Source organism: Vespa velutina, chromosome 14 (assembly GCF_912470025.1).
Source record: "Vespa velutina chromosome 14, iVesVel2.1, whole genome shotgun sequence".
Classification (NCBI taxonomy): Eukaryota; Metazoa; Arthropoda; class Insecta; order Hymenoptera; family Vespidae; genus Vespa; species Vespa velutina.
Window position 1 is genome coordinate 484,302 of NC_062201.1, and position 15,677 is coordinate 499,978.

Here is a 15,677-nt window from a genome sequence, read left to right on the forward strand (position 1 = left end):
AATTTTGTATGCTTTTAGATATAAAGTAATTGAATTGAGTTACACTTACGCAAAATGTATAAATTTATTTTTAATAATGGAAGACATATAGAAGGACTTAACTATTTTATGAATAGAGCCTCTAGTCAATAGTCACTTGTAACCATATATGTGTCATTAATTATAACAGTGGACGAAGTGATATATTTTTCGTATCGAGATATTTAAATCTTTGCGTTTGTGTCTAATAAAAAATATTTTTCCATTATGTAACAAAATATTTTTCAAAGTACTTATTATTATAAAGTAAATTTTTTATGTAATTATGAATTTTTATGAATATTGTACAAAAATATGCGTTTTTTAATATTAATTTAGGCTATTTTCAAAATTATTCAAATAAATTAAAAATGATTTATAATAAAAAATATTTCAGTTTTATTAAAAAAAGAAAATTATAAATAAAAGTATTCACTATTATTATAATTATAATCATATTAATTCGATTTAAAGTAGTACTGAAAATTTCTTCACCTTTTCCAATAACAGTATTTTATATTTTTCTTTTTTGTAATATAATCGTTTGTTTTAAAGCTTTAAGCGAAGAAGTTGACTTACCTTAAGTGTCATTTACCTTGAAAATAAATATAATTTTATACAAAAATCAGATATTCTCAGGCAGCAAAATCATATGTATTTAAAAAAAAAATAAAGTATATAGAAAATCCCACTACCAAAATAAATAAAAAATAGAATTATGTTTACTGACTAACTTTGCAATCATTTAATGGTGTATTTAATAACTTTTTTTTTTAATAAATACTTGAAGTCGTTCACTTCGCAACAAGTGTCGAGACTAACAGACTCGAAGTGGGATATTACATTATTTTCAATTGTTCCATTCATACTAAACGATCAAACAGTGCAATTATCAACCTTCTGCTGTCAGTCTTACTTCAAAAGAACGTATAGGAAGGTGTTTTATTATTATCCTGTAGTGTTAATTTATATACTGAATAAGCAGGTGTTAGAAAATGAAGTCAATTGAAATGATAAACGCTAAAGAACTCGCCTACGAAATAAAAAAGTACCATGCTATATGTGACACTAATGCTGATGAATACAACAATAAAGTGAAAAAGTAAAAGGCATGGCGGAATGTAATTGTTAAGTTTATGCCCGATTTCGAAAAAAGATCCACAGAAAAAAAACTAAATAAGTAAATTTATTATTAGAATAATTATTATTTTTATTGCAAAAAAGCATAATTACATATCTAATAAAATTAGTGAAATCAACATAACCTATGGTTCATGATTTTATTTTTATTATATCCAATCCATTCGTCATAGAATTATATCTTCAGAGCTTAAGAAAAAATTTGGTAATTTTTTTCTCATATTGCTTTGTGCACTCGCAACATTCATGATTCTATTTCAAACAGTTTCTCAAGAATTAACATATACTTAATTCAAACCGATTGCAATTTCTCATAAAATTCCAAAGAACACAGCACTTTTTGATAATAAATTCTGTACGACATCAAACATTCACATTTATTGGTCTATGAAAAATGCACCACTTGTTGGCACGAATTCCAAAACTACACTCAATAAATCTGTATGTTCTAAATATGTAGTGTATATAATTAAATATATATTTCTTAACATTTAAAAATTTTCCCATAAATGGATATAGTATGAAATTAGATAATATCATAACATAAATAGCATAGATCCATTAAATATTGTATGACTCCCATATAATTGAAATAGTTCAAATTTGGTTTTATAGTTTTTCCAAAAATACCGATTTTTAAATCCTATTAAGTCAAATAACTTTCCATACACTACAAAATTTACCTACACAAAATTATGTATGATGAATCACACATTTAAAATTAGAATTTAATAAATTCAGAAAAATTTGATAAATTCTTGTAGTCATAATACAAAGAAACACTTTCTGTTGATTTTACAATTCTAATGTGTTTGCTATTTGATAGAATTATGATGTTTTTTCGAGTCCAATTTTTTGTACTAGTGACATATAGACTTCATCTTTTCCTAGATAACATGACAAACTTCACAAATTATATTTGATATTGTTGATAAACATATATAAGACATATATTTATATGTCTCGTGTATGAAGTGTAGTTAGCTGTACTGGTTGCTCCTGAAGAAGGCTTGAGAGCTTAAATATTATGAGTCTGAAAGATGTAACTTGACCTCTTTTTGCCTCTGGCCTCTTTTGAACTATCAACGTAAACTAAAATGAGATTGCTAAAGGGCGGAATTTGAAATATGGAAAGAGAAAGAATAAATGCCCATTGGTCGGGAATAGTTCGTTGGAATATTTAAACATTCCGTGTGTGCCTCCTTTGTTCTAATGATCGTGCGATTACAGTATGACAATGAATATTACAAAGCTAGAAGCCAGATAATCCTTAGTTTATCGCACCTAGGCGTATACCTTTGTTATTTACTTATTAGCCAGATTGATATATTATCAAAACCCAGGTACTTTACTAAGAATGCCTAAGCCTAGACAAAGGTGGCTATTTGTTTTTTATCTGTGTTTTGTTTAGCTAATAGTCGATAGGTTCCTAAGGATAACTGATTCCAATGGTGTTATATAATCCTTAAGAGAAATTACCATGAACAATGGAGAGACGCACGTGTGCGTCAATAATTTTGAATAACAAAGATTTTTGAAAAGCATTTCAAAAAATATTTCATCAAATATTAAGGAAAAACATGAAGACAAAAGCAATTCTGCAGAATTAAATAATTTACATGAATGAAAATAATTTAGAGTGCCTCCACATCGAATATTAAAAAATTCCGAAATAAAAGAATCAGAAAAGATTACAAGTTGATTAATATATTTAAACAAACAATTGTCAAAGACACTGACATCGGCGATACTGACAAGGGCAAACTATTTTTTTTTATCACTTGCATCTGAAATGTGCAAAATACCTCAAAAGTAAAAGTTAAAACTTAAATAAGATATTCTTTTGGCTATTTTTGAGACTTAAGAAACTTTATTTTTTCATCAGCCATTGGTGGATCATTGTCTATCAATCTATATGAGCTATACTAATTCAAAAGGAAAAAGAAAAGAAATAAAAATATACAGATGATGAGATTAATTATTCTTTCAGTCATCACTAACAACTAAGACATAAATTAAAAACTTTGAAGAAATTGGTTGTTTGGTTCATCCAGTCATATCATATTCATATATCACAGGGATATTCCTTAATCAATAAAATTGCTTGATTTGACAGCATGAGATTTATATTTGTGGAACTATTTGAAAAGCAAGATCTATATGGACCTCTCACACAATCGTGCTGAACTTAGAACTTAAGAAAGTATAATTAGAATCTCAATGAAAATACTATGCTATGAAATGAGTAATATACACTCAAGATTGGAGAAGTGTCTGTACAGAGGCCAAGATCATCTTCAAGATATTCTTAAAAAATAAAATTCTTTATCTTATACTTTAAAATGGTATATTTTTAATTTTCTAAATAAAACATTTCTCAATGAATTATCAAGCTTTCCTAATCACCTGTTTTTCTATCGCATTCTGTATAACTTTGATTAAGCACCTCTACTTTAAGTTATAAAACAGAATTTATTGATCTACTTCTTTTTTTCTTTTCTTCTATTTTTTTAATAGGATATTTTTTGCTCCAAATATTTGATAGATTTAGATTTCTCATACTATACTATACATCCTATATACTATATATATATATATATATGTAGTAAACATCTATGTAACACAACTTTATTTAATGTGGATTTATATAAAACGAGCCAAAAATTAATATGTTCTTATAATATAATAACTAGAAATTTACTTTTCTTATGATTATGTGTTTCCAAATGCACAAATAATCAATATTTATATAACCTTATGATTTGTATAACAATAATTCATGTAACACAAAATATATTCTGTACATTATACAGAGTTATATTATATCTACTGTATTATATATAGTTTTTAAATTCTTACACTCATATTAACTATAAGAAAATATGTATACAAAATATAAAATTTTATCGATTCGATATATTATATTAAGAAAATATATAACCTGATTTAATATCTGTTATATTACATTGATTTGTTGTACAATATAATTGTAAATATTCATTGTCAAATTGGTTTACATAAAATTCATTTCAATGTTTTCCATAAGATTATATAAAAAAAGAGACTTTCTGGATGTATATTTTATTTGCAAACTATTATTTTAAATAAGTTCAGTATTTATTAGAAATGGAATAATCGTTGCATCTTTTTTCTTTCTAGATTCTACTATGCATTTTGCAGCTTCTAATATTATTTCATAAAATTCAAGAAATGTTAATAAATAATTCATATTAAGAATTGTGTTATCGTCATTATCCTTAATTAAAGGACACACTTTTGTCATGATTTGTACTATTTTAACTGGTCCTAGGTCTTGGAAAAGTAATAATTCTCTTGTATCTTTACCCTGCCTCTTTATCTGCATTTCAGTTTGCATAAAAGGTTTTTCGTCTCTTGGAAGAAAATTAATTTTTTCTCCAATTATAACACAATTTAATCCATTTAAGATATATTCTGGTATACTTAAAATAACTGGTTCATTAACATCCACTGTATGATCTTTAATACATGCTATTAACATATCTGTTGCAGTTGGTGGATATCCTACTTGTTTGTAAAGTTTATATATGGAATAAATTGGTAGAAGATTATATTCGCGTGGAACTATACCTATCAAGAAATTTATAAGTCATCTTAATGTATTTTTAAATTTAAAGTAAACATACCAACAAAATTTCCAACGTTGGGATACACATCATGCGTAAGAAATTCATTTAGACATTTGACTAATATTCCATGTTTCCAATGAGTCTCTTTTTTTATTTTATTATTTTTCCAGTAATAAATACGCCATGAAACTTCAAGTAAAGCATGCAAGAATTGCCAGATTTCAATTTTCTCAAAAGGATAGTATGGCTTTTTTATAAGACTTGATTCATTTTCAGCTAGATATCGTAACACATAATTTTATAAGAAGTATATCAATATTTCGTAAGTGTTAATAAAATCGAAATAATCATTAGAATTTACTAACTTATATAATTATCAATTTCAATTAGACTTAAACCTTTGATATTTAAATTACAATCACGCCATAGTTGCCAAAGCATTAGTTTAATCATAATGAAATGACACTTCGATTCTTCCTTGTTAAATAACGTTGCATAAATATCATAGACATTTCGTATTTGTAACATGTGCAATGTTAAATAATCATAGGTTTGATTTTTTTCATACTGCCACTTTTTATCAAAATTGTTTTTTAGAATAGTCTTATTATTTGTTATTTTAAATGAAGATCGAAGTAAACAAGAGCATGATTGTTGTTCGTTACAAATATAGCATTTTCCTAAGGAATGTAAATGAAGTGAAAAGTTTTTAAATGATGATAGTTGAATTAAACGATTTATATGATATGATAAGGATGGAAATTGTTCTGGCTTTAAGATCGTAGTTGTATAAGGTTCCATGATTTTTGATATCTTTGCATTTCTGTAAATAATAATAACCAATAAATTCTTATTATTTCACTTTTTTTTGCTATTAATAATTAAATTAATTTGAAAAAATAAATTCTATTATTCTTACAAAGAAACAAGAATGTCTGTTGAATATAAAAGTTCATCTTGCATTAATTCTCCATTATTTCCTATAAAATATCATTATGATAAATTTCTAGAACTATTTTGAATATAAATAAAGTCTTTTATAGTTAAAGATTTAAAAAGACAAAGCAAAGTTTACCAATTATCATTCCATAACCATCTTTCTTATTATATTTCCAATTACCAAAATACTTCGTACCACCCATTGAGTTCAACTTTAATAAACCTATTTAAAATGATAAGAAAAAAATAATAATTAAAACAATAACTTATCAGTAAATATCAGTACAATAGTTTATCACTACATGTTGCATATATATAACCCATTCATTTTCATTTTCAATAAAAAACTGATATTATATATGTCTATAATGTCAGAATACTTATTTCTTCCTATTAATATATTTTACTAATATATAATTAAAAACATATATTATATTAAATAAAATTTTAAAAATATATTATGATTAATTGCGAAGAATGATTTTCTAAATGAATGACGGTGGCCAATACGTTAATTTCATTAATTTGTATTAATATCTAAAGGTACATTGTTACTGACCTTTTCCATGTTTTGTACTGTGATACCAATTACCAAAATATAAAATATTTTGTAACCAACTGAAACTTTTGTTACAAAAGCCATGCCATATATATTCTCCATAACTGTTAATTGTTGAAATTATATGAATAATTATTAATCATATTGATATTGTTTAAAAAAGAAAAAGAATGTCAAAAGAATAAGTAATTGACCCATGCATATTTCCATATTCCCATTCTCCGTAATAAATATCACCATTAGACCATGCCATAATTCCATTACCATGTCGAAAATCATTTTTCCAATATCCTTTGTACTGAGCTCCACTTGAATAGACATAAAAACCTATACCATTTCTCTTACCCATTGACCAATCACCATCATATGAATCACCTTCAGCGTAACAACAATAACTATAAAAAAGAAATTGCATTATTAATTTAAAAACTTATCTTAAAAGCAAATGAAACGATACTTCAAGAATTAATTTAAAGTAATTTCAAACCCTTTTCCATGTCTGTATCCCATGTACCATTGTCCTATATATAAACGATAATTGTCTTTATCCAAGAGTGTACCTTTACCATGACGATAACCATTCATAAATTCTCCTTCATACCAGCAATTGCTCTGCCATTCTAAAATTCCTCTACCTTCTATTTGATTTTTTTTAAACTGACCCTATTGAAACATTAGTCAGTTAAAATTAACAAATTATAGTGTCATTTATAAATAAGATAAATCTTATAATTAAAACATACTGAAATTAAACCTTATATTGTACACCATGATGCCATTTGTATAATCCTTCATTGTTCATCATTTTTCTACTTGTGCAACCAAAATAAGTATTATTATTGATAAAAAAGAAATGAATGTTTTTATCTTTTAAATTTGACTTTAAATATAATTTATTTGTTTTATCTCTCGTAAGATTATTGTTATTAAATCTCTTTTCTATAATATCTTCTGATAACTCTTTTTCATTTTCATCCTCAAGCATTTGTGAAGTAATACATTTGCATGTCAATTGTCCATCATATCTGTATCAATACAATGATATAATTTCAAAAAAAATAAGGAAATGAAAACAGAAGAAAAAAAAAATAATTACTCGATTATGAAATATTTAATTAGGTCTTTGTACAGAGAATAAATAAATTTATCTTTAGCGCTATATTTGTGATGCTCTTTTGCAATATACGCATAATTTATATCTTCCTTTATAATTTCTTCTTCTTCTTGTTCTATACTCTGCTCTTGTAAATTTTCTTCGTTTTCTGTGATTTCTGGTATCATCATTGTTTCATTATATTTTTACATACACACACACGATTTCCTTTTTCAATTCGATTATATCAATGCTTTAAACATTTAGCATTATCAATATTATTCGCGTGCTGATTCGTTTTAATTCAAAAAATAAATCAATCCATCAATGAATATTTTTCATTTGAACATTGCGCAATTTGAATTTACAAAATAAGATCTAAAAACGTACAGAATCGAGTTAGAATCGAGTTGTCAGAAAGAAAAAATACTATATCGCAAAATGTTCTTTGGTAGCATATTTTAAAATGAATTACATAATATATTTAATTATATTAATAGTAAAAAATAATAATTAATAATAAAAAAGTAATATTACTTTTATCTATTTGATATATATATATACATATACATATGTGAAAAAAAAGAAAATGAAAAAGAGACAAATAAATGTAAGTTAAAGATTAATCAATAATGAATGTTATTGAAGGAACGATAATGAATGTTAATTTATATATATTTCAGTCGGTTTTCCTATCGTGCGATGATGAAACTGAAGACGTGAAACCTATTCAATTTAATATACCTGCATCATATAGTGAAAAAGTCAAAATTCATAATTGGTAGGTCTTATACGTGTAGAATATGTACGAAGTAAAATATTGACATTGTTATGCATAGCAACGAAATACATTCCTACCGTATCGTATTTTATCTTACAGTACGTAATAGATTTGAAGCGAATTATATTGGAATATTATAATATTTTGTGCTCTTGTATAGGCAAATGAATACACTAGCAGAACCAAAAGATAATAAAGATATTTTTCCACCAAAAGGAAATCTTCAGAAATCAAGTTATAGACGATTAGGTTCTTTCGACGAACCTATGGGTATATCTGAAACTCATGCTATGCTATCTCAAATAGATTTCAAGGATTTGTACAAATCGATGCAACCACATAGAGGTTTTCTTAAAATGCTATCTTTTGCAAGGACCGAGTAAGTAAAACTTATATATATATACATGTAATATATAAGAGATTAAAAAGCTTCTAATTTCTAATAGAAGGGAAGAACAAGAGAAAGAACCAAAGTTAGAAGATATAATCTATAGTTCTGAAGAAATGCGTTGCATGGATTATCGAACCACGACAGAAATTGAATATCGAGCACCTTATCCAATGAAATCTGGACCACCGCCTCAAGCACCTCCTCCAGTACCATGGTTACTTAACCGTCGAACTATTGGTTATACTCTTGAAGATCTACAGAAATATGATGGTGTCGTTACATTTTTGGATGAAAATATGAAGCTCCAATATTGCATAGCTGATCTAAAAAAGGAACGAAATAAAATGAGAGATATTATATCAATCAACTCTTCAAATGATTGCAGTTCACGTCAAATTGTCAAAAAAAATGAAAACGAATATCAATGTCATGAATAAATAAAAATACAAGTTTACAATATTAAAATACATAAAATGAAAAAATTAAAATAGATCATTTATAAATAAAAACAAAAATTTATTGACTTAATATATTGGTAGCAGGAGGCAAATTAAAAACAAATATTTATATACAATTTTTCATTGAAAAACATATCTACAAGATAACTTTTTTTTATAAGACTTGTTATAGCATTATATAGAGAATAATACATCAAAATATATTAGAATAGGACTCATATGTAGGATTGTACATCGTTGCTCGTGACAGAAGCAAAAGCTACACAATTTCTTAAAATAATTATTATTTCTGTGCTGCAATTGTTCTTTTAGCTATCATATTGTGGCACTCTGTATGTGAAGTTATTACTTGTGACAATATTAATTCCGGCACCATAATATGGCATAACATAATGTGAACCATCCGCTGGTCCGACAATCTGTGTTGCTATTAGTATTACATCTGCGAATTGACCCAGGAAGAGAAAACCTAAAGTACTTAATTTCAACAATCCAAGTGCTGGATATCCAAGATAAAAACGATCTGCACCAAACATACCCAAAAATATAGACAACAGTAAAGTTGTCTCAAAGGAATATCCATTACTGTAAATGATTATAAGAAAATATTTGATATGAAACATAGTGACATTCAATTAAAATGATCTTAATATATATATATATATGTACATATACATACGTCCATTTACAAGGTATATCCTTTTTAAAAGTATTATTTCTTGTTTCTGTACAAATAAGGCCATCTGCAGCTAGACACAACACTAAAAAATAAAATTTAAATACATTATTTACGAAAATTAATGAATAATTTAAGAAACATCAAGTTTTTACAATTCTTATCATTGTATTGTTCTTGGCATAAGTTTACAAAATGTACGATAATAAAAAGCATTTTAGGAAAAGATGTATAAAATATTTAGTAAAGGTTAATACTGTAATTGATAAATATACGTATTACAAATATAAATAATATACATATTATAAGGAAATATATAAATATATAAGTAAATTTACCCCTGGCTTTATTTTCTTTTGTACACCCTTTAGGTTGTTGAGTTTTTTGATCTATGAAATCATAATCGGGATGAGGGCAGATGTATTGTCCCATTCGTAAATTATTACAGTCAATTTCATATGTGTAATCGGCAGCATTGCTGTATAAAATTAATAAAGAAAGTAAAAAAAATACGCTAAAAAGTTGTGCTAGATAACACATAACGTTTCATTTTACACTAATACTATAAATGCAACAGCGTTACTTTATTCGCTTCTAGTTCAAGATTAAAGTAATGTCTACATTTTTGTTGTATTTTGAACACAATGCAAGAGGACATGAGCGCGCTGCTGTCGTTTTCATGTTTTGAATACTTAAAGCAGGCTTAGCTATATCCTGTATTAGTTAAAGATCTTGTGTCCACAATAAAAGTTTTTCGTCAAAGAATTAGGTTCAAGTTCTAAGCGCTAAATATTTGTGTTTATATAACTTTAGATGGCGTCATAATCGAGAGTAAAAGTAAGTTGGACAAAAAATTGGATAACAACCAATTAAAGTATTCCGGAACGTACGAGTCAAGCTATTGTGAAGAAAGTTTTATTTATTACTTTTCCCTTTCTTTCTGTTTGTTGTGCATCTTAAGGCCAAACTCGGTTAACTTTAATCAACGATTAATTGAATCACCAGTGTAGCAAAACAGTGAAATTATCAATCGTATGTCATTCTTAACCTATATTTTTGTGATATCAATAATTATTTAAAAAGTTTATATATAATACAGAATAAACAGAATATTAATTAAAATCAAATAAGACTGTATATATTAATAAGTACAGGCGTAATTCTTGACTGATATTGATGAACAAGGTTTCATTTTAAAGATTTAATCTACGGCGTATTATTTTCAAATTTTTTAAAAAGCTTGTTTTTCCTTCGAAAAAAAAATCGTGTTAAAAGATGATATTTTTCGAGAATAGTTTATGCACAAATAAAAATCTTTTTCAAAAAAAGACCTTGATTATCAAAATTGATCAAGAATTACTTGTTCTTATTGATGGCATAAGTTATGTTTTTAACATTTTTTGTGAAGAAAAAATTTAGTTCTGTAGTACACCTCGAAATTTGCGACAAAAGAAATGAAACTCGTACTCTCACTACTGATTTTCATATCACGCTTGAATGGTGTTTTATATGTGAAGTAGCGATTGCTTGTTTGATTATGTGCGTAAATAGCTTTTGAACATTTTCGGACGCAAAGAAATACGTTTCACAATGCTCATATAGAGAAGCTACGGTAACTCACTCGATCATTTTAATGAGCTTTGGCTAGATGATTCTATGACAAAAATATACATGTGCAATCGTTTATATCAAGGGATTTGAATTTCTAAAGTATCGTTAAATTTTGGAAAAATTAGGTTTTATTGACTAATAAGATAGAGATTCTATAATCAATGTATAGCACATTGGCAAGTATCTATTCGTAATTCAAAAAACCTTGGGTTCTCTCGAGGCTTCAATGATTCCGGTGGTTTTTTTTATTGCATCGATGTAAACGAAAATAATGAATTAATTATACTCTTTTTCTCCTTATTATTTAATAACTTAGTAAGGTATTACTATCCAATTTCTTATATTTATTTCTTCTACTGATGGCTGATCTGTGATAGATAGGATACAACAGCAGTATAATTTTGTTCGATGATAAATGCATATGAAGTATATATATTTATCGATTATTTGTTCAAAATTAACAATTAGTGAATATATATATTATATATTATTTTTAATAAAGATCAAAATACGAGTTCGTTTCCATATTATCAACGAGATTTTTCTCCTAGTCCTATTTTGTTTCCTCTGTAGAAGTTCATTTCATATTACAATAAAACCTGGTTTTGTGCGGTCCTTTTTTATGCTATTTTATTTTTGTGCGATTGGTTTCACGCGATTTTATTTTTGTGCAATTTTTTTCGTGCGATTTATTTTTATGCGGTATATGAATCTTAGCGGCGTTAGCACCAGTTTAATGTTTCCTATCAATGTATATATACATGTTGTGAACGAACTCTAATTACATGGATATATGCAGGGATCCAGATTTCTAAAAAATTGGAAACATTTTCTTAAAATAGATACCAATACGGAAAGACGCTTAAAATTCCAAAAAGAGCTGAGATCATGCATGTCGCTATCGTGACGTTTACAAGCAATTGACTAGTCGACCGTCGTCACAAAAACTAATCACTGACTTTATAGTATCAAAGAACAAATCAATTGAAATCCTATCTTCAAGCGACGAAAGCGATTTTGAACCAATTCATCACAAGAAGATGCGCGTTTTGGATTACGATGAGTAGCACCAAACTATTTAATGTATAATTTGAAAACTTCTCCATGTATATGTACAATGAAGAATTAAATATTTGTACAATTTCTTCAGATCTAATTTAATTATTTGATTTAATTGAAAGCATTCTCTCATCTATTTCATAAATCATTGATGTATTTTCTAAGTTCGACTTTTTTTATGCGGTCCCTGTCCACCGCATAAAAAAAATTTTAGGTAGTATATCGTACAAAGTTGCTTATTATATGTAAGAATTTATAAAATTTCCGAATATTTTTTTGTACGATTTCTTTTATGCGGTCCCTATCCACCGCTCAAAAACAGGTTTTACTGTATTGCTATTACTATAATAATAATATGTAATATAATAATACAGTAATAATAAGAAGAAACAGAAGAATATACTTGTATTATATATCATGACACATGATGATGAAATATTTATGATAACAAAAAAGGAAAAATTTATCATTTTACATGGTGTTGGACGCGCGAACTTTCAACAAATCGTGTCGACACATGACAACTGCCCATCTAATGCGATATGAAAAAACGTTTCTTTTGTTTTCGTCCACTATCGTTTCTTCTTGTTTTACTAACTTATGATCGTTATGCATTTATTTTACACTGTTTCTTACTTATATTCAGTCGAAGCTGATTGTCTTTACTATTATAATATAAAATTTATTAAATAATATCTAGATGTATATAAATAATATTTAAGAACATTTTTATTATTATATTATATTATATTATATTATATTATATTATTATTATTATTATCAGTAGTAATGGTAATAGTAGTAGTTGTAATAGTCGAAGTAGTATAGAGGGCGCTAGTCTTATAGGAGAAAGACGTAAAAAAAGCGTTAGTAGTTCTACTTCATAGGTAGTGTAGAAATAAGTTCATATTTTAATTTGTATTAAAATAATATAATATATATAAGTATTTATTAATTATTTTTAAAAAAGTATTGGACAAATTCTTATTTTTGTCGCAGATTTATATACTAATTTTTATATGTGTCAATTATATTTATTATTTTTTATGCATTTATCGGTAACCAAATGTATATCGACATCGTATCTAGCATGCATCTATCATCTACAAAATGCATGCTACCATCAAAGAAAAACATATTTATGAGAAACTGAAAAATGTGAGTTGACGGTCTATTGAACTACTTACTGTAACTCACACGAAACCGATTATTCTGTACGCGTGAAGAAGACAACCAAACAAGCTTATATACCAATATGATATTGGCATGGTGAGGACAGCGTTCTCTGCTTGTTTCGTAGTTCATATTTTGTCCATACTCGTCATTGAAGCTACATGAGCTTTGAAGAAAAGATAGTGAACAGCCTTAAGAGAATTCATATATGTATTTCTATACTATATATAACATTTTTAAATGATTATTGATATCATATAAATATAGGTTAAGAATGATATATATTGGATTGGCAACTAAGTGATTGCGAATTTTGTCGTTTCCTTCTTATTTGAAATCCGGCAATCACTTAATTGTCAACCCAATAGTTAAAAGTTCTGTTTTGCTACATTGTCGATCGAGTTAATCGAACTTAATTGAAGTGGCGCTCAATTTATTATATTTTTTAGTTATCATCGAAAAGAAGTAACATCTTTTTTTTAAGCAATTACAAATAGTTATAAATAAAAGTTTCATAATAATTGAAAAATTTTGACGTTTGTGTTATATAGTGTTGTTTTTTTTTTAAACACTATTATGTTTTATTGTTTCTTATTTTAGAAGGTAAATATTTTCGAAGATGATAATATTTTTTATTTTCATCTTATTATTTTCAGAAAGTTAACAACTATCGATAAGCTTTTAAAATAAATATTGTTATTTTTAATCCAATTTATTATTTCTGTTGACAAAAACTTTGATTTGATTAAATAATTAAATAATGTTTTGTCCATTTCTTCATTCTTTTATAATCTTTTTATTGTTTCCTTTATATGCCTTCTTTTCCATTTCCACTTTCTTTATTACTCTTTTCATCTCCTATGATTTTTCTTACAGTGCTATCGTTCCATACTATTAGAGTAAAACCTTGTTCGCAAGCATTCCACAAATTGAATTCTTAATTATAAAAGTAGTTATAGCGGTTTGAATCTCCCATAAATACAACACTTCAGTAATTTCTAATTTTAAACTGAATGAGTTTCTTTTTTATTAAATTTTCTATTTGAAAGAATAAAAGAGATATATTCGTATTATTTAAGCAAAAACAGCATCTACAAGTATATATGAATATTATACTAACAATATTCTAGTTTAAGACTGTTCAAAAAAGGACAAAATAGTATCCTTATTATCTTCGCTCTATAAAGTTGAAAAGACATGAAATTTTTAGCGGATTAAAAATTTTAAGTTTTAATTATAAATTATATAACGGAGAAAAATGTAACACTTATGTCTTTGACCAATTTTGTTCTTGATATACAAGGTATCCCATGGAGCTACCGAGCTACATCTTTAAAAGGATTCGAAATCAAGAGAAATATCATCCAACAAAATTAAATGATATTAAACACTACACAATTCTATGAAATTTTAATGCATTTTTGTGCATCGATGCAGATGCAAGGTACAATTGCATTTTTTTAAACAATAAAACTCTAATTTTTAATATATTAATTGATGCAGTTTTTCATCCTCTACAAAACATGTTCATAATGTTATGTCTGAAAATTGTTAGTTTAAGTGTTATTTTAATTTTATTCTTATTTGTAAATATGAATCACCTTTAATAAAGTATTCTATTATTTCTTACACTACTTACCCTACAAGAGATGTTCAAATGGTCTTCCATTTTAAACATTTAAATTAGAATTTTATTTTTGAAACAAGCGCAATTGCATCTTGCAACTGTACTGATGCACAAAAATGCATGAGAGTTTTACAGAATTATGTAGCGTTTAATACAATTTAATTTTGTCATGATATTTTTTTCGATCTCTAATTCTTTTAAAGATATAACTCGACTAGGTTTCACAGGACACCTTATATATGTGTACGAAAAACGAACTGTTAGCTAATGAGATTTTGTATGAATTGTTAGATCAAACGGTTATCAATAGACATATCTTACGTGATTTTTGAATTATGCTGAATAATGAATTAACAAATCATAGATTTTTTAGAAAAAATCTATTATTAGCCTTGATTCTGCTATATATATATATATAAAATGAATCTAAGGTGCATAAATCAATTAAAATAAACATTCAAAAAATATTATAAAAAGATAGTAGGGAAAAGACATAATAATCGAAATGATAAATTAGAAAAGATTTGTATATTAATATTACTTA

General features: G+C 26.3%; 3 protein-coding genes and 1 long non-coding RNA gene across 9 annotated transcripts; 2 read left to right on the forward strand and 2 right to left on the reverse strand.

Moving 5' to 3' along the window:
• Positions 1 to 369: 369 nt before the first annotated feature.
• On the forward strand, positions 370 to 9,948 carry LOC124954232. 2 transcript variants are annotated; one of them, XM_047506820.1, is made up of 4 exons: positions 370 to 1,363; positions 8,041 to 8,138; positions 8,299 to 8,517; positions 8,588 to 9,948. In XM_047506820.1, exons 1-4 carry the CDS (start codon positions 1,286 to 1,288, stop codon positions 8,964 to 8,966), a joined length of 774 nt encoding a protein of 257 aa, XP_047362776.1. In that variant the 5' UTR covers positions 370 to 1,285; the 3' UTR covers positions 8,967 to 9,948. The 2 variants fall into 2 exon arrangements, with proteins under 2 accessions (XP_047362776.1, XP_047362775.1); XM_047506819.1 differs by having other exon boundaries at positions 8,585 to 9,932.
• On the reverse strand, positions 4,105 to 8,892 carry LOC124954230 (radial spoke head 10 homolog B-like). Of its 2 annotated transcripts, XM_047506812.1 has the most exons (11): positions 8,692 to 8,892; positions 7,361 to 7,735; positions 7,019 to 7,289; positions 6,752 to 6,927; positions 6,459 to 6,659; positions 6,265 to 6,368; positions 5,842 to 5,928; positions 5,686 to 5,746; positions 5,132 to 5,589; positions 4,824 to 5,042; positions 4,105 to 4,767 (listed from the first exon to the last, which is right to left on the reverse strand). In XM_047506812.1, the coding sequence occupies exons 2-11, from the start codon at positions 7,546 to 7,548 to the stop codon at positions 4,259 to 4,261; spliced, it is 2,274 nt and encodes a 757-aa protein (XP_047362768.1). In that variant the 5' UTR covers positions 7,549 to 7,735; positions 8,692 to 8,892; the 3' UTR covers positions 4,105 to 4,258. The 2 variants fall into 2 exon arrangements, with proteins under 2 accessions (XP_047362768.1, XP_047362769.1); XM_047506813.1 differs by lacking the exons at positions 6,265 to 6,368; positions 8,692 to 8,892 and having other exon boundaries at positions 6,610 to 6,659; positions 7,361 to 7,913.
• Positions 9,025 to 12,963, reverse strand: LOC124954233 (TM2 domain-containing protein CG10795). Of its 4 annotated transcripts, XM_047506822.1 has the most exons (5): positions 12,809 to 12,963; positions 10,002 to 10,141; positions 9,667 to 9,748; positions 9,526 to 9,572; positions 9,025 to 9,429 (listed from the first exon to the last, which is right to left on the reverse strand). In XM_047506822.1, the coding sequence occupies exons 1-5, from the start codon at positions 12,946 to 12,948 to the stop codon at positions 9,296 to 9,298; spliced, it is 543 nt and encodes a 180-aa protein (XP_047362778.1). In that variant the 5' UTR covers positions 12,949 to 12,963; the 3' UTR covers positions 9,025 to 9,295. The 4 variants fall into 4 exon arrangements, with proteins under 4 accessions (XP_047362778.1, XP_047362777.1, XP_047362779.1 ...); XM_047506821.1 differs by having other exon boundaries at positions 9,025 to 9,572; XM_047506823.1 differs by lacking the exon at positions 12,809 to 12,963 and adding an exon at positions 10,590 to 10,633 and having other exon boundaries at positions 9,025 to 9,572.
• LOC124954235 lies at positions 10,509 to 14,052 on the forward strand. Its single transcript, XR_007102498.1, has 2 exons — positions 10,509 to 11,700; positions 12,117 to 14,052. It is a non-coding gene; the product is annotated as an uncharacterized LOC124954235 (long non-coding RNA).
• Positions 14,053 to 15,677: the final 1,625 nt, after the last annotated feature.